At 47.4% G+C, this 18,645-nt stretch overlaps 1 protein-coding gene across 11 annotated transcripts in view; it reads left to right on the top strand.

The window, feature by feature from the left end:
• NAV2 (neuron navigator 2) overlaps positions 1-18,645 on the top strand; it is a 717,995-nt gene that overhangs the window by 648,686 nt on the left and 50,664 nt on the right. For 7 of the 11 annotated variants that reach the window (XR_012497554.1, XM_074336128.1, XM_074336129.1 and 4 more), the window contains 7 exons: positions 3,437-3,728; positions 4,481-5,183; positions 7,872-8,339; positions 8,993-9,058; positions 10,459-10,503; positions 12,768-12,928; positions 14,403-14,591. Coding sequence is in view for 10 of the 11 variants with exons in the window: in XM_074336128.1 (XP_074192229.1) it covers positions 3,437-3,728; positions 4,481-5,183; positions 7,872-8,339; positions 8,993-9,058; positions 10,459-10,503; positions 12,768-12,928; positions 14,403-14,591 (1,924 nt within the window). In the remaining variant the exon portion in view is untranslated. The remainder of the gene's footprint in view (positions 1-3,436; positions 3,729-4,480; positions 5,184-7,871; positions 8,340-8,992; positions 9,059-10,458; positions 10,504-12,767; positions 12,929-14,402; positions 14,592-18,645) is intronic. The other 4 variants (XM_074336125.1, XM_074336126.1, XM_074336127.1 and 1 more) reach the window with 4 other exon arrangements.

The following is an 18,645-nucleotide window of genomic DNA, read 5'->3' on the forward strand; positions in this document are numbered from 1 at the left end:
CTCTCAGCACCTCTGGAGTCCCCCATCTGTTACAGCCCCTGTTCTGTACACAAGGTAATGATCTCAGAGAAGTGACACAGCCTCTTCCAGGGTCACACACTGCAAAGGCGTGGCCACACCCAGCACTTGAACTCAAAGTCAGACTCCAAGCACCATCGTACCATGTGCCCCACCTCCCCATTGCTCAGGTCCCACCTGGGTCCCAGCCTCTCACTCTCAGAGGACTAACCTCCCTTCTGTGGCCCCTGAAGAACCTGGCCCTTCAGTGGTGAACTCTCCAGTCTTCCAGGCCCCTCCTCCATCCTGTATGGCTGTTTTCCCACCTGCTGTCTTGGATGTTGAATGAGTAAGTGGTCTTCCAGGTAGGGGCAATAGGAAAACCCTTCCAAAATGTGGTGCCATTTGAGATGAGAACAACTGGCAAAAGCATCGAGAGCAAAGAGGAGGGTACAGCTCTTTGTACATCCCCATGTGGCCGGCCGTCCTGCCGGCCTTCTGTTGTAAGCTCTAGGAACAGAGAGGCTTGGACATTCTCATCTTTTGACCCCTAGTGGTGCCACCACCTGCTCTGGCACATGCCTTAGGAAGGGTTTGTTAAGGAGATGTGAACTGAAAGCCAGTCATGTTGCAGGGCAGATGCCCGCTATACAGAGTAGCGCAGGGAAGGCTGCCACCCTGGACCGAGTGGTGGGGATGTGATGGTGGGGTGATTATTCTTTCTAGAGGAGGGATTCAAGCCACAGTCCTGGGCCAGGGCCATGTACCCTTTCCCTGCCATTGGTGGAATCAGAGTGGGGAGGGGTCCCACCCAGAGGCCAGGCTAGAGCTGTTCTAGGGTTGGAGTTGGGGAACAATCATCCAGCAGCATGGAAGGAGAATGTACTGTGTGTAGGGATTGTGTTAGGTGCTGCTGGGCATGCAGGAACGTCCCATGTCCTTGGACTTGTCCCCTCGGAAGGCAGTGTGGCATAAAGTGGTTAAAAACCTGGGCTCTGCCCTTAGGCTCCCTGGAATCCTTCATGGCCACTTCCTCACCAGGTGATCTTGGACTCTCTTCTTTTTCATTCTGTGCCTCAGTTTTCTCATGTAAAATTGAGACTATAAACTGTCACTTCCTCAGAGAGTTTTGGTGAGGATTAAATGAAGTGCTATGTGCAAAGCATTTTAGCCCAGTGCATAGCACCTAGTAAGTGCTGCATAAATTTTAGTTGTTAACTGCTACTGCTCTTAGTACCACTACAATTTGATGGGGGGAAATAAAGTATAGGAATATCATAAGAACGAATGCAGTCGCCCAGGATGTGGTGCGTGCTACATTTTCAGTACCTCTTGGAGTATGTTAGAAAGCATTAGAATGTACTTGAACATAAGCTCCCAGAAGTTAATGACGTGCACTTGTTCCTATTCAGTGTAGTATTCCTAGGGCACAAAATCTTACCTTGGCAGGTGGTGGCACCCAGTAAATAAAATACTTGCTGGGTGAATGCTTCCAAAGCCAAGCTCTTTCCTGCCTCAGGGCCTTTGCCCTATTACACTCCTCCTATTGCCTGGCACGCTTTTCCCTAAACTCTTCCCTTAGTAAGTTTGTTCTCGTTCTTTAGGGTACTACTTCAGAAAGGGCTCGCCTGACTGCTGGGAGTCCCCCACCCCCATCGTCACAATCTAAATTATGTCAATGCATATGTTTATCTCTCAGACTCCTTGTGTTTTTCCTTATAACATTTTTCATAATTCACAATTACTCAAGTAGTTGTGTTTATGTATCCGATCTCCACCTCTTTCACTGGGTCAGGGACTCCAGGACGGGTAGGAACCAATGTTAACCACAGATCCTCAGCCTCGGTGGTGCCTGGCCAACAGCGGGCACTGAGGAAATTCTGGTGGAACGAATGTACTGGAAGGATTTAGGGGAAGGCCCATGGGCTGAAGTGTTTGGGACAGGGAGGGAGTAACTTTTGTTCCCGCTCATCTGTAAAACTGAGGTGGAGACAGTAGACTTACCTACTTACCCTCTGTGCTCAGATAGTGGCGGGCATCAGTGAGATCGTTTTGGGCAGGTGTGCGGGAGCTGGAAAAGCACGGGTTCCTGTGCTCAGTCATTTACTCGTCAAGCTTTGATCGAGCCTCTGCCCTGTGCTCAGACGTGGGAAGGCCTCTGTCTGAGTCCCTCGCCACAGGTGAATAATGCGCTTGCCACAGAGGGGAGTGTTTTTGTCCCCCTCACATCTCGGGGGCCTACTACCCTTAGGAACTCGGTGTATGTTTGGGGCATGACCAAACAAATGAAAGAACTCATAAGGTGGCTATAAAAGGATGAGTGAAATCCACAAGGGGTGCGGGCGTTGAGGATGAAAGAGGCCATGCAGCTGGTAGGCAGTTGAACGTGGGCTGCTTGTCTGTATTTAACTTTTGTCCCGTTCAGCCAGTGTATCCCAGGGAGGAAGGTATTTGTACTACTCTTGGGTGACAGGCATTAGGCCAGATTCTGGCCACCTGATCATTTTGATTTCCTACCTTGGGGATGACGCCCCCTCCAGGTAGTTAGTATGGGACTTGTATCTCCCTAAAGTGTCGCTGACCTCCCTACCCCATTCTCTGTATAGCTTTTCCCTACTGGCATCTCCTTGAACTGGCCCCACCCCTTAGGGAGGCCCCCAAGGCATTCTGATGAGATTTCTGCCTTTTCCACTGCAGCAAATCATTAACATCACACTTCTGTCCCCTCCTGGGTTCTATGGCCAGTAGGTCAGGGCTCTCCCAAAGAAAGCTGGCTAATTATATCCCTTGTCTGAACAAAACCCCACAAGAGGAGCAAAGCAGTGGCATATGAATAGAGGTGGGATGGGAGCAGGCACCCACTGGCTTTTAGCATTAGGGGGAAGTGGCTTTTGAGGATGTGTTTCCCCTCAGTCCCTCTCTCTCCCCGATTCAAGTGGAACTAACAGCTGCCCTCGTTTGCTCGCTCATTTGGTGTGTTAGACTGTGGCGCTATGCTAGATCCAAAGATCTCGCTGCCAGTGGAGCGATAGGGAGACGGCAGAACAAAGGGAAACGGGCCAGGAGGCTGGATGCTGGATAGAGATCAGGCCGCCCGAGTTAGAGGAGGCTTGTCGCCAAGTGGCAGAGAGTTGGTAGCTGAATTGTCGCCGTTTCTCCTCAGTATGCTCACGGTTCTCCATGGGGGTCTTTCCTTCTTTTTCTTCTGTCCTCTTTTACTCTCCATCCTCACTTCCTTCTAGGACGTGTTTATATTCTTGACTTTCCTTAGACCCAAAAAACCAGGCTTTCTAACCAGATAACCAGAGTCCAAAGGCCCGAGCATTTTAAAGTAGTTAGTTATTATTTTCTCCTGAATCCACCCAGTGTATTGGCATTTTGGCTCTAGGGTCAGAGGCTCCCTAACCTGGGACGGACTAATTTGGAGTCTCATCCACAGACCGACGCAGAGAAGCACTCGCAGGTGGAGAGGAATTCCCTGTGGTCTGGCGATGATGTCAAGAGGTCCGACGGAGGGTCCGACAGCGGCATAAAGATGGAGCCGGGGTCGAAGTGGAGGCGGAATCCCTCGGACGTGTCTGACGAGTCCGACAAAAGCACGTCGGGCAAGAAGAACCCTGTCATCTCCCAGACAGGCTCGTGGCGCCGAGGCATGACAGCTCAGGTGGGCATCACCATGCCAAGGACGAAGCCGGCTGCCCCGGTGGGCACGCTCAAGACCCCAGGAACCGGTGAGTAAGAGGCACAGGCTGTCTCACATCCACACCTGTCAGTTTGAAAACCAAAACTGCAGTTACTCTAGCAAGGACTTGATGTTTCCAAGTCCCCACAAATGCTCAAGTATTTCTTCTGAGGGTGTAGACTCTGCTAATAACCAGCTTTCAGAAAGGTTCCCATCCCTACCTTTTTTCCAAGTGGAAATACTTACGCATGAGAGCCTTTAAACTCTGGAGATGGTTCCAGTGCTGAGGCGTGTTGAACTGATGTGGCTGTGGGCTGGGTAGGAGCTCACACACCCAGTGCAGGCTATTTAAGGGCATGTTTTCATGAGCTGTTGGTATGTTGAGTTGATGTTTTCCTTGATGTAGGGATGTGTGTAAACAGGGGCAGTGTTTTTGCAGGAAGGCAGGGGTGTCTCTTGAAAGTCAGGGACAGCTTTTTGCTGGACAGAGGGAGAAACATCAGTAGAAGGTAGGATCTCATCCCCAGACACATCAGTAATTGGCTGGCTTTGCTTTATTCTGGGTAAATTTAGACTGCTTTGCAAATGAGGAAAATCAGTGGGGTCTCCTAAAAGGCTCCCAGTGACAGTAGTAGACTAGATTGTCTTTATAAAATGCTCTTTCCTCTGCTTCCCAAGGGTACTACGTTCCCCACGGAGAAAGTGAACCAGTTCTTTGGAGGAGGGGAGAATTTTAAACAGATTGAGCTGGGTGAGCTGGCTTCCTGGTTTGTAGGCTAACCTTGCTGATTTCTCTCTTAGGAAAAACCGACGATGCAAAGGTGTCTGAGAAAGGAAGGCTGTCCCCCAAAGCTTCCCAGGTGAAGCGCTCCCCATCAGATGCGGGTCGCAGCAGTGGTGACGAATCCAAAAAGCCCCTCCCCAGCAGCTCCAGGACGTCTACTGCCAATGCCAACAGCTTTGGGTTCAAGAAGCAGAGTGGCTCGGCCGCTGGTCTGGCCATGATCACAGCCAGCGGGGCCACTGTCACCAGCAGGTCAGCTACCCTGGGCAAAATCCCAAAATCATCTGCCCTTGTCGGTCGATCTACTGGTCGGAAGACGAGCATGGATGGGACTCAGAATCAGGATGATGGGTATCTGTCTCTCAGCTCCCGGACAAACTTGCAGTACCGGAGTTTGCCACGGCCCAGTAAGTCCACCAGTCGGAATGGGGCTGGAAACAGGTCTAGTACGAGCAGCATAGATTCCAACATCAGCAGCAAATCAGCAGGCCTGCCGGTGCCCAAGCTGAGGGAGCCTTCCAAAACGGCCCTCGGCAGCTCTCTGCCAGGTCTGGTCAACCAGACGGATAAGGAGAAAGGCATCTCGTCGGACAATGAGAGCGTGGCTTCCTGTAACTCAGTGAAGGTGAACCCAGCAGCCCAGCCTGTGTCCAGTGCGGCTCAGGCCAGTCTCCAGCCAGGGGCCAAGTACCCTGATGTGGCCTCTCCCACGCTCCGCAGGTAAGTGGGTAAATGGCACTGAGCAGAACGGGAATACATGGACCGGTGTCCTGGATTAATTTCCTGTTTCTTAGTTTTAAAAAACCTCTGTTTTCCTTCACTTCCGTCCTAGGATAAAGCTGTTTGGTCAGATGCTGCCAGCAGTTTTTCAGTCAACTATTTTCCCATATTGGGATGAAAATCATAAGCCTCTGGAATCAATCATCCTGGGTTCAGTTTTGGGTCTGCCTTAATTAGTCACCATGTAACCTTTCTTAACAGTTCTGCCTCAGTTTCCTCATCTGTAAAATGGGGAGGCTGATACCTACCTGAGAGTTCTTGTGAAGATTAATCTGGCCCATAGTAAGTACTTAACCAAAGTTAGCTGCCGTACGAAATGAGATCTGAGCTCTGGATGGGTAGCTCAGCGGAAGCTGATAGGTTTTTTTCTTATCTTGTTAATTCTGTGGCGGAGCCTCTTCATCATTATGCTAGACAGTCATCTTGGCCAGATCCTTTTCTCACAGAGTCCAATGTTCCCCGCATACTTTTTTATAACTTCATGCATAATTCCAAACCAGTCTCTGAAATTTTAGCTTCCTTAAAAAAAAAAATCTCTTAAAGCAGAAGTGTTTCTGAAAAAGAAAAATTGATTTCCTATTACCTTTTACCATACTGGATGGAAGTTTTTGCATGAAAATATTATTAGTCACTGTTCTTCAAACAGTTTAAAACAGTTTATTCTAAATGTACACAACTTTTGCCTGTTCACATTATCTCACAATACCCACTTGACCATCCTGAAAGTACAGAAGCAGAGGACAGAGCCCATCCTATCTTCCCAGAAATGCCTTGTCATAGGAAAGAATGAGTCCCGAGGATTGAACACCAAGCAATTGAAAAAATAAAAATTATGTGCACATGTACATATTTGGGGATGGATAGGAATGTTTGAAGAGACTTCAGAAGAAGCATTCCACAGGAAAGGTATAATGAAGCCGTTCACTGTTCTTTGTCTAGACTTGATTATTAGAATTTTAGTAATGATTATTTTTCAAGGGAAGGTCCTATTGGGCTGCTCTTTGTTGTTTTCACAGATTGCCTTGTAAATGAAAATTTTCTTGCCGCAAGTATTAAGTGTAATGTTCGCTCTTTGGTGTTAATAGATTTCCTTCAGTGACTACAAAAGCACTTTACCAGACCCTTAGGCTAGTGTAACAGAATACTTGAAAATGCATACAGCTTCCTAGGCTCCACGTTGAACACCTTTCAGCTAGATCCTGGTAACTGCATTTTTCCTAAATCGTTAAGGTATTCTCAGTGCTCTTGTCATGCGTTAGTACAGAGAAGATAAATCTTAGGTGAAGTGTGAGCGCTCTCTTCATAGGATCTGAAGGACTGACAGACAAAAGATGGGCTTCTTCTGTGTAGTTACACATAGCAGGCATAGGAGCAATGAGTAAAAGTGAAGAAGATGGATCGATTTTGGTTTTCTAACCATTGGAAGTGCTTGGCACCTGGAGTGAGTTACCCCTCGAAGTAGTGAGATCCCCATTACTGGACGTGTGTAAGCATTCTAAAGCCGGGATTCTACAGTAGTGTATTTCATTCTCTAATTGTCACCAGGCAAAAGCATTTCTCATCTGTCGCCAGATACTGCACCAAGGATTGATGATGCGGTCGTTTGTTTTTATAGTAATTGAGACTTGTAAGGATTGTTTGCAGAGGACAAAGTGCAAACTCACACTACTAAGGAGCTGGAGGAAAGGCAAACTGCCTATTGTAAGAGGCAGTGGTTCCATCACTTTGCAGAGATACCTATTCCACATGAGTTTTAGTGAATGGAATTAATTGCTTTACTAGATAGAGCATGTATCACCCCCTGATGTTAAGACAATTCTGTGATTCTACCTGGTATCCCTCTTCCAATGGAAGGGGGAGACATTTGTGCCATTCTCTGTATTCTGTCAGCACATTTAGGGCTATAAGTGGGGGGTGGAAGGCAGGGGTGACATGGAATGGCATTTCTGTGTATCTGTCACAGAGACATGGTTGACACCGGGTGTCTGGTCTAATGTCTTGTGAACCCAGCAAAGTTTCTGTGTACATCGTTGGATAGTCCTACCGGTAGCCCTCTGGCCCTCAAAGACACAGCTTTCAGTTCGGGCTTTCACTAGCAGATAAATCTGTAAAGATACTTTTCCCCAGGCCCCACCCAGATCTAGACTTAGGTTCTTGATTCTACATGTTGTGCTCAGAGATCAAAGCGTCCAAAGCCCTGGAGTTGAACTGTCATAAACTGAGTGCCTGTTTTGTGCCTGGAGTCATAGATACAAAGATGATAAAGACAGCTATTTTCCCTCTAGATGTTTCCTGGGCCAGGGCCATTTCTAATTACTCCGTGGAAAGAAAGCGAAGCATGGATAGTTCTGTGGAAAAGTATCCCCCATTGCCTTTTTGGCTCAAATAGAGTTAGGGTCTCAGTGGCAGCCTAGAACCGGAAGCTGGAGCCTTGTGGTACACCAGCGTCCAGGCCCACTGTCTGGTGGCCAGTCCCAATGGAGCACCTGTAGTCATTTCAGTAGGAATGACCGTGCATTCCCTCCAGGGACTTGCACCGCTCTTATACCTGTGCCTCACCTTACTTCAACTGCTCAGAGCCCCTTGGCTCTGGGTGTTCAACCGGCACAACCCTTTGTCTCTTCACAGACTCTTTGGTGGGAAGCCTACCAAGCACGTACCCATCGCCACAGCTGAAAACATGAAAAACTCAGTGGTCATCTCCAATCCTCATGCCACCTTGACCCAGCAAGGTAACTTAGAGTCCCCCTCAGGCAGCGGTGTCCTGAGCAGCGGGAGCAGCAGCCCTCTCTACAGTAAGAACGTGGACATGAACCAGTCTCCTCTAGCCTCCAGCCCCAGCTCAGCCCACTCGGGCCCCTCCAACAGCCTCACCTGGGGCACCAACGCCAGCAGCTCCTCGGCAGTTAGCAAGGACGGCCTGGGCTTCCAGTCTGTCAGCAGCCTCCACACCAGCTGTGAATCCATTGACGTCTCCCTCAGCAGTGGAGGGGGGCTGAGTCACAATTCTTCCACGGGCTTCCTCGCCTCCTCTAAGGACGACTCCCTGACTCCCTTTGTCAGAACCAACAGTGTGAAGACCACACTGTCGGAAAGGTTGGTGCTGTGCATTTGGCTGCCTGTATCTCTCAGACAGACCCCTTCCAAGAGTCAAAGGACTATGTTAGGAATCCAAAATGTTAATTCACCTTTGCCTGGAAGATTTCGCTCTAGTCATTTCTGTGTTTCCACGGGGAAGCCAGTTTGAGATGGAATTAAGCTCAGCTCTGCTGCCTGTTATCTTTTTCATCGGGGTTATTCTCAGTGCTTGGAGCTGTTGGATGTATCTTGGGGGCAGATTTAATGCTTCCATTTGAAATAGCATCCCGCCTTTGAAATCCTTCCATTTTATTGTTTGCTCATCGATTGCTTCTTTCTCCTCCCCTTGTAATGGTGCAGACAGAGTAGGTGGCCGGCTGCAGCCATGGGGTGTGTGGTAGGATGTCCTTTAGGCAGCTGGGTCGATTTAGTGGTCATTGCTGCAAACACCCTCCTACCGAAGGGCTGCTGGCCAGTGATAGGAAATCAAAAAACCAGAAGCTTCCTCAGAGCTCTGGATTTCACTGCAGTAGTGATGTGTCCAAAAAGCAAGCAAGCCAGGATCAGCTTTGGGGATGAGAAAAATGTCCTAATCGTTATATATAACAACCCCTCCCCTTTCTTCCAATCTAATGTGCCTTCTCTTGTTTTCTACCTGTCTGGACTTCTAGCCCTCTCTCTTCCCCTGCCGCTAGCCCTAAGTTCTGCAGAAGTACTTTGCCCAGGAAACAGGACAGGTAATGACACGTAGGCTGGGGACCCCACCGAGTCTGTAGGTTCTCCTGCCCATCTGTGTCAAGCCAGATGTGTGTGAGGCTGTGGGCCTGAGGCTTCTGCTTTTGTTTGTGGCTCTGGTGTAATCTGTGACCCCTCCGCCCAGACATGCCAGTGAGGGCCTGTTCCGCTGTCCGCTGAAGCCCCGGGAGAGGTGGGGCTGGGCTGGCCTCTCCCTTCCCAGCTTGGAAAGAAACCTCAAACCTGCCACTTGAAGTGGGGCGGGCAGAAGCTCTCACTTGCATCTCAGCCTTCCTGTGGCATGCTCCTGCTCCCCCCTTTTCCCCCCCTCCTCCCCCTGCTCCCCCTCCAAGCCCAGAAGTGATCTGCCACCCACCGTGCAGCTTGGCCCTCACCTCTGTCTTCCCCTCCCCACGCAGCTGGCTCTTCTCCCTTTGAAAAGACCTTTGCTGCAGTTTGGCTTCTTCTGTTTTGCAGCCTGCTGTGTTCTGTGTGCCCATTTCCTGTAACGATAATGAAAAAGAGTATGTGGAGTGTGGAGACTTTAAAATTGAAGAGGCTTGTTTGCCCCCCCTAGCTGCCCTGTGGGTGGGCCTCAGATGGATACTGACCTTAAATGTGTGGGGGAGCTATGGCTTGGCCAAACATAGCACACAGATGTTGTTTCATGCTAGGGGGGAAAAAATTAACGAAAACCTTCTTCACCCCATCAACAGCAAAATCTTTGTTTTTGTGAGACTCACAGACCAAGCCTTCAAACCCTTGTTCTTTGGAAATCCAAATGCCTTGACTTTATCAGCCAGCAAGTTGTAACATGCCCCACCGTAGGCCCAGGGCTCAGCGCCTGGCTACATCCAATAAGGGCTGCAGAAACTGAGAGAGACCTGGAATTCACGTATGAATTCCAAATATGCAGACTGCAGGCCTCTTGAAACCCTCCAACAAGTCCCTTCTCCCACTTGAAGTCATCGCCAGTGGCACTGGGGGTGGGTCCGAGTTAGTGGTGCAGAGAAGCTGGCATCTCCCTCTCCGAGAAGCGGTGGTGGCGATGGTGCAGAGATGGGCGACTGGGCGGCTGAAGGCACAGGCTCTGCTTCAAGGTGGGGCAGCCCCTGAGTTTTGCTTGGAACCTGTGGAAAAGGAGGAACAATTTGGGTTGAGTGGCTCAGGCCTCCTGCTGACGTGGGGTAAAGCATGCACTGGAGTCAGCGTAGGCCGTGGATTGGGTTTCTTTGGTGCCCCGTGGATGAGTTGCATGCCCCGCTGGAGAAGGGAGCACTGCTGGTGAAGTGAGTCTCTTTCTCCAGGTCTCTTGAGCCCCTTCATAGCCTTTCCCTCCTCACCTTGCCTGCTTTTTCTGTGCTTCTCTGAAGTTCTCATTTTTGTTTTAACTTTCCTACAGTGACCCGCACCTTGATAGGAACACTTTGCCTAAGAAAGGACTCAGGTATCTGTGTTTCCTCCTTGCATCCGTGCCATCTGGTGTGGCTTTGGGGCTTGGCTGGTGAGGGTTCGGGATGGGCTGCAGTCTCTGCTTTGGCCACCGCTGTAGGACCTCGGACGACCACTCCCCTTGCACCCTTTCATTCTCATCCTTTCATTTGTTGCCTTCCGTGCTTGGGCAGAGGCTGCGCTTTTTCGGGCTTCATGTGGCAAAAACCATGTGATGAACCACGTCCCTGGGCAAGCCCGGAGGGCAGCCACTGCTACTTCTGGGGCCAGTGCGTTTAATCATTGAGCACTTCACCATGACCATTCTGTTCACGGGCTGTCCTCCAAGAGAAAGGACATGACTTGTAGCATGTTGATTTGTTAGCCAGGACGAGAGCAAAGGAGGAAGGAAATGTTATTCCAACATTTGAAAATATTTAACTTTTCAGCCCACGGAAAATGGCTAAGGACAGATACTTTGCATGTGTCTAAATAATCGAAAATCTGGTCAGTTTTCAATGCCCAACAAGACGTGGGTGAGGTCAGTTTTGGGTGAAAAGAAAGAAAAGACGATGAGATTGCAATTGTCCTTTCATCCATCGTAAGTCGTAGCGTGGGCTCATTTTTGGTGCTAGTCCTGGGCAAACAAGATGCTATAAGTCCCCATCGCTCACACCATCTACTTCCCTTTGCCAATCAGAGGAACTTCAGTTCTAACACCTGCCCCGTGGTCTTAATGTCTGATGGTTGCACTGCCATTTCTCCTGCTCTCTAAATACCTCCTCCTTTGCAGCATCAGCTTCACCCTGCACTAAGCATTACATGCTTTTGCAACAACAACAAAAAAAGTGGAACTTGGAATGAAATGTTTCAACGCTGTCATGTATGTCTGTAGTTAATAACCTGTAGCTCTTAAGGCTGAGAGCGTTTTGAACAGTAATGTGAGGTAGGTATCAATGCTTCCTTTCAATAGGAGATCCAAGTAAAGCCAATTCTAAGTATCTAAGAATAAAAGTATTCAAAAATCCCCCAACAGACATCCTGTGGGAGGAAGTTCAGAAGTGTGGCCTTGGAAGGGGGAGCTGGCAAGGCCTTTTGTGCCTAACAGTGTTCATCCTGCTTACGAGGGCTGCTTGTTCGCAATCATGCTGGATGCTTAAATGACAGCCACTTTTAATACGAGTGGGACACTGATGACCCACTGTTGCCCCAGGAGGAAGCGAACCTCGCTAAATATTACCATTTCAGAATGCTGTATGTATTTGTGGGGCAGATCTAGCCTATGAAAATGATGCAGCTCTAGCTTTTTAAAAGTGGTTTTTAAAAACAAAATAGGGACATGGGACAGGCTTTCTTCAGGCAATGGATGTGACCTGGAAAGGTATGGCCATCAACTAGAGTAAAAACATTAAGGAAGACACATTTTTCTGTTCCCCTTCACTCGGACTCTTTTGTTTTAGCTCACTCTCGCCATCCACACGCCTCCAGAACCAACACACCAACAACTCCGTTTTTGTTAAACCGAAAGAATTCTACTGTTTGTGTAATCAGTAGTTACCCCCTCATAGTTTGTTCATAAGTCCAAGTGTTCTCTGGCCACTTGGGCGCTTTAGAAATTCGAGATGCTGCTTATGGGCATAATGAGAAGAGGGTGGCTTTTGAAATCAGACAAAATGAATAGAAATCTTGGCACATGACTAAAGGCAGTTGCCCACCAAGGCTTGAGCGAGATAACGTCTGTGCAGTCACCTAGCTCCCTGAAGACAGTCAGTAAATCATTACCAAATACATTTCAGAATAAATGAGGAGGTGGGCCGCATGACTTCTGAAGACACTCCCCTGTGTGAGACCCATGACTTGGGGTTCCTTTTATGCAGGCTTGTTTATGCTAGGTTGCAGCAACCACTGTAAGCATCGGTGTCTTCACACCTTCCCTTTTCATGGTTTCTGATATGCTGTCAAGGTGGGGGCTTTGACACGACACTGTCATGAATCAACATGTTACAGATACGCCCAGTGACAGCGCTTTTGAGCATTCTCCAATCTTGCTCCCTTTATGTAGTCCCTCCAAACTGAAAGGAATTGCAGTTTTCCCCAAAGGCGGCCAAGTAGCAAAAAAAAAAAAAAAAAGTTTTGAGAAACTTCGTAAGTTTCAGGTGTGTAGTGATCTGATTTTTTTTTTTTAAACATCATCTTTGAATATATGTTCATCGTCAGCTCCACGGAGTTCATTTCCATAAGCGTTGTTGATAGTTCATCGCAGCTTGTCTGTCTGTCCAGGTATACTCCCACCTCCCAGCTTCGCACACAAGACGACACAAAAGAATGGTTACGGTCCCATTCTGCAGGAGGCCTGCAGGACACCGCTGCCAATTCCCCCTTTTCCTCTGGCTCCAGTGTAACTTCTCCCTCCGGAACGAGATTCAACTTTTCCCAGCTTGGTGAGTAGCCACTAATCATTAGTTGTGCTGACCAGCTCCATAGGGCAGAGGTTAGCTTGTATGTTGAAAGAGACATGTGATCTCATCATTCTCAGTATCTGATCAGCCCTCAGCAATGTAGTTTGAGTATAGGAAATTGACAGCAAAAGAACTAAGGGAAAAATCGAAGTTTTTGGTATTCTAATCAGTAATTTTCTTTCCGTGGTTTCTATAGGGAGGGTTATAGCAAAGCTCAAACCATCCCATTCTTGGGAAGAATGTATTCTATTTCTAAGACCTCTGAGGAAGTTGGTTTTACAGCATATCCCATGTTTGATCATCCTCATTGCTTTATTAAGCTAGAAATAAAAATCAAATTTTGATTGACACGTATTGGAAATTCCTGTAACTGAAATAATGCTTTGACCAGCACAGTGGCGACAGGGCAAGAATTTGTAACATGGTCCCTGCCAATATGCCCATGGATTATTTTTATTATTATTATTATTAAATTTTACCTTTCTTGAAGTATAATTGATGTGTGAAATTGTAAGATCAATGGATTCTTTTTTAGGGAGACAAACACACACAGCCAGACTCATAAATCGGGTAAAGGAGAACAATCCAAAGCTTTACAGGAAACCGTGTACAAACTGAATATGATCAGAGAGCAAGTATCGTGTACAGTTAGAAAAAGGAAAGGTCGGTCCTGGCTAGAATTACAGGAGAAGGTTACATGAAGATGGCAGGATAGGAACTTAGTTTCGGGAAGACTGATAGTGGGGAAAGAAATCTTTTCCAGTCTCATCTCGTTCTTTAGAGAGGCAGCCTTTTCTGAATATTGTGAATAATAAACTCAGAGTCTTTAAGGACAGGTGTGGCTTGTAATCAAGTGTGACTCAACTTTTCATTTTCAGTGAACTAAAGGGATACTTCTGAAATAGTATACCTATTAAAATGGACGGGATTTTAATAAGAAAGTTGGTTTCGCTGAGGTCAGTGTACCCCCTTTGCACCGAAGCTCTTTAGGCGCCATTATTCAGCGTTCCCCATCTGAAACGATGAGACCTATCTTCATATTGTGCTTTCCCAGCCATAATTCTTTGAGGCAAGAGTTTCTTGTCATGCACAAATGCTTCCCATCTGATCAAAAGCCCGGTTGGACTATTTTGGGCTTTTGGCTTTAGAGAGAATTGTTCCAGATGAGCCCAGGGAGTAATTAGCTCATGCCTGGAAGGTGACACTAACTTGTCTGAACGTGCCAAGTTGGAAAGCTGAGGCCCAGAGCCTTGCTTTGGAACTGACCCACCTTTCCTCCCTTATTTTTAGCTCTCAGTGTGTAACTCAAATGCTGATGTGACTAGAAAATAGACAAGGGAGAGAAGTTGGCAGGGACGGATATGGCTGATAATAAGCAGTCTCCTCTTCGTCCCCATCCAGGATTTGAACAGAGACATGAATTTCCAACCTTCTGATTCCATTCCTTTTGTTCCAGCGAGTCCTACTACTGTCACCCAGATGAGCTTGTCCAACCCGACCATGCTGAGGACCCACAGCCTCTCCAACGCCGATGGGCAATACGACCCCTACACTGACAGCCGCTTCCGGAATAGCTCCATGTCCCTGGACGAGAAGAGCAGAACTATGAGCCGCTCAGGCTCGTTCCGAGATGGGTTTGAAGAAGGTAAGCAGGGGACTCACCGTCTCCCAAGTCAGCCAGTGCGGTTCACGCTCCTCTAAGCCAAGTTCACTTCATTGGCCTGACAGCTCACCTGTAAGCGCTTCCAACTCTCCAACTTACTCTGGGCGTCGGGCAGGGGACTGCGAATACTAGGGGCTGACTCTTAATTAACCTCACAGGTCTTTAGGGAAGAGGCTGCTGGAAAACACTGGTTAACCTTACTGCTGACCAAATTCCGCTCTAGGCTTCTCTCTCTTGGACGTGGGCCACAGCTTCTTGGCAAGCGCCTCCATCTTGAGGTTCAGCCGCCAGCTCACCATCTTGGCAGAGCGAGTTCCTGGAGAGTTCATTTCACTGTGCTGACGTCCCTATGGCTTTGGGGAGCTGTGGGCAGCCGTGCTCCTCTGCTCCGCTCCGGAATTTTCTGCTTCTTCAAGCATCAGTTTAAGTGTATTGCATACAGTGATGCCCTTTTCCGTCTTTGCTTGCTAATTGTGAATATTTGGGATTGGATATTTACGTTTCTTGCATATTAATAAGAATTTGGGGAGAAAAGTGCTGTGTGCAACTTTGCCAGCCATCTTCCTAACTCGATTTATTTCTCTTTCCTTTTATTCCTTCAGTCAAAGTGTGAGTGAGGGGAGCAAGCAGTCAAAATGTTATGGAGGGACCTCACCCACTCCCCCAAAAGTTTCCCACAGGCAGGTCCGATGGGACATTGGAGGCAGTGCTCATTGACTAGTGAATGGTTATGAATAAGTAGTAAGGTGACCAGGGTTTGAAGTCTAGCTTTGCTACTTTTAGGTATGTGGTCTTGCGTCATTACTTCACCTCTCTGTGCCTCTTTTTTTTTCACCGATAAAATGGGAGTAAATAATAATACCCAATCACGGAATTAGGAGACTTAAATGAGATAATATATAGAAATGTTAACCCAAAAATGTTGTTACATGTCATAGCCTGCAGACTCAGATTCAGCATTAGTGTCCTGGCAGCTGGAAGTCCCCGGCCAGAGGACAGGGACTCTTGGAGCCTAGGCTGAGGGCTGTTATCTCTAGTTGTGCCTTTTTTTTTTTTTTGCCAGAGACAGAACAGAATGTGGGAGGGGAGGGGAGTCATAGGTGCTTGCCTCTGCTCCCAGTTCCTCTGAGAGAGAGGAAATAGGCCCAGCATCCTCCTGTTAGGAAAGAACAAACAAACCTGTGACTGTTTCAGAAAGCCCTAAACAGATCAAGAGGGAAAGAAATGCAGGATATGGGCTTCTGCTTTGCACAGTGTACGAGTACGTTTTACGAAAGTTTTACAGTTTAGTTACAGAGCACTTGCCCCCCGGTTAATCTCTTTAGTGACTTAATTCTCTCCACCCTGATTTATGTATCATTTGTGTCCAGTGACATTCAGTGAGCAAATGCTTGTCTGTAAATCCATATATGGGAACCTGCTGGGACAGGATTAAGAGGGGGCGGGGGGGCCTGAGCGACTGAGACTGTTTCACTGGATTTAAGAGCTGGAAATTAGTGCTAGAACCACTCAGAGCAGTAATACTGGAGGGTATGTTGACCCTGAGGCGAAAGAGCAGGCAGTTTGTCTTGAACTTTTTTTGTCGTCAGTGTGCTCGCCAAGCATGGCCATGGAGCATTTCCCAGCCCTCCTGGTGACGACTCACATATGGAGTGTGTCCTGTGCCATATTCATCTTCTCTGTCATGCGTGTACCTGAATGAACCATGCGCAGTACTGAAACTTGTCCAAACAAGCACACTTCGCCTCATAAAGGTCCAGGACCATTACAGTATCCCCATCAGATAGCTTTTATGTATTCCATCTGGAACCAAGCTGTCAGGCAGCACAACTGTGGAATATCTGGGATGTCAAAGTGACATTGATAAAAAGTGCTTGCTCACAAGCAGTGTCTAGACTTTTGTAAACCTAGTGATTCATGGTGACGTGGCACTGAAGCGCAGAGGTAAAAATCAAATTTGGGGGGAAGGGGTAAGGACTCCTGTCGATACACTATAAACACATAACATTTTCGTCTTTGGGGAAATTTGGCACCAGATTGATTTTATTTCTTCCAAGGCGGTTACCTTACAAAGATAAAATAGGACTTGTGCTATTAGGTGTTTTTCATTTCATTGGGTAGAGACTGCTTTTCCCTTCCTAACTTATAAACAGTGTTGCAGGAACAGTTGGAAAAAATTCACATCTCATGTTTGGACCAAATAGAGCCCCCTTTTAAGAGTCAGCAAGGAATATCACATGCCAGAAAAGCAGGAAGCAGGATAAAAATTTAGGAAGAATTAGCACAAATACTTGTGTGAGGTTTTGTGGGATTTAATTAGCACGTCCCATTTTGAAGGAAGCGGGAATCATAAGTATGTAGATTAGATACAGACACGACCCACATGCAGCCTTTCAAAGTTATTTCCGATAAATTAATTTCCATCAGATGCATTATGCAGTCTTAAAGTCAGCTTTAAAAGCGAACATTTAGGGAGATGCTTGAGGCAGTTTTTAAATGGATGTCTTTGGAGGGGGAATAAAAAATCCCGTGACTTGCCCAATTATCCCTAAGAGCTTGCACAGTCTAAATCAGTTCACATGGAATCCACAGGAGCAGAGTAGTTTTTAATAAAGAGTCCTTACATTTCAGCTCACTAGTGTTTCTCGCCTGAGTTACAGTTGCAATTCAAATCCTGGCACCTTCTCTGGTAGCCGTGAGACTTTGGGTAAGGGACTTGACCCTGCTCAGTTCCTATTTGCTAAAATGTGAAAAATAATTGTATCTGCTTCAAATATTGAAGTGAAGATGAGGTGAGATAAATCCTGGAAAGCAGAATGACTTTGAAAAGGGCTTACAGTGAAGACTCAGTCAATCGTGGCTATTGTTATCATTGGTGTGTTTTATTTTCTCCTTCCCAAGGGCCATTACATCCCCATTTTTGTTTCTGGCAAATTTGAAGCCAGAGAAGTGACTTGAGGACTTGATGCAGCCAAGACTAGATTCTAAACTCTTGCTTCTCAGCCCTCTGCTTTTCTGCTCCATGCTGCCTTGCCATGTGGCCCTCCCTTGGTCACAGCTGGCCTTTCCTACCTGTCAGGGGAACTGTGAGCCTTCATCTGTGATCCTGTTTTCAGTTCTATTTCCTTTGCTGGTGGAGAGGGCCGTCCGTTAGCCCTCAGACCTGCCTCGCATTCTCACCGGCTCCTTCGGCAGTACCCGGAGGGGCATGAGAACTAGAGTGTGACGTGTAGGTTCGCATTCTGTCTCTGCTCCTGGCTACCTGTGTGTGCTTGGCCACACCTCTTGGCCTCTCTGGGCCTTCATTGACTCTTTTGTTAACTGGGGGTAGAAACTCCTGCCCTGTCTGGAAATATTAACCTACAGATTCTCTGTGAATATGAGGATCCCTTCAACCAACAGCGTAAATGAGACAGTGTTTTGACTCGTATGAAGCTGACTATATACCTGTGAGATGCCCGCGTGTGATGTCAGAGTACTGATGGCTGGAATATGCCCAGTTGTTTCATCCTGTCTAGTGACTTCAGCCAAACCTAAAAAGCATCTGTCTTCTTACACATTGGTCCTGGCTTGTGCCTATCTGTAGATTGAAGGAGGGGCTTAGGAAACCATTCTAAAAAGATACCAAAGAGCTTTACAAAAAGAAAAAGAAAAAATAAAATAAACCACTCAGAAACCAGTCAACCAAGTCGGAGCAAAGCAGTCTCTAGACAGCAGATCCTGTCTCTGAATGTTGTGTGACCTTACGCAGGTCATTGAACCTCTCGGGGTTTCAGGTTCCTCAATGGCAGAGATGACCCAGAAGTTCTCTGTGGTTCCTTGTAACTTTAAAATGTTGATGGTATATGTAAAGGGAGAAAAACGTGTGGCCTGTTTTTGCTGTTTGGCTTTGTAACTCTTGTATGCATTTTGTTGTCCAAAAGCATCCAAGCCACGTAACCCAGGCCCTGACTTGGCTCAGTTCACTTGAAGGAGGGCCAACTGCAACGGTTCAGGCAAGCCACATTCAATCTGGGGTTGACTGTGGAAGTCGAGG

The sequence above is a fragment of the Rhinolophus sinicus genome, linkage group LG06 (assembly GCF_036562045.2).
Source record: "Rhinolophus sinicus isolate RSC01 linkage group LG06, ASM3656204v1, whole genome shotgun sequence".
Taxonomy (NCBI): Eukaryota; Metazoa; Chordata; class Mammalia; order Chiroptera; family Rhinolophidae; genus Rhinolophus; species Rhinolophus sinicus.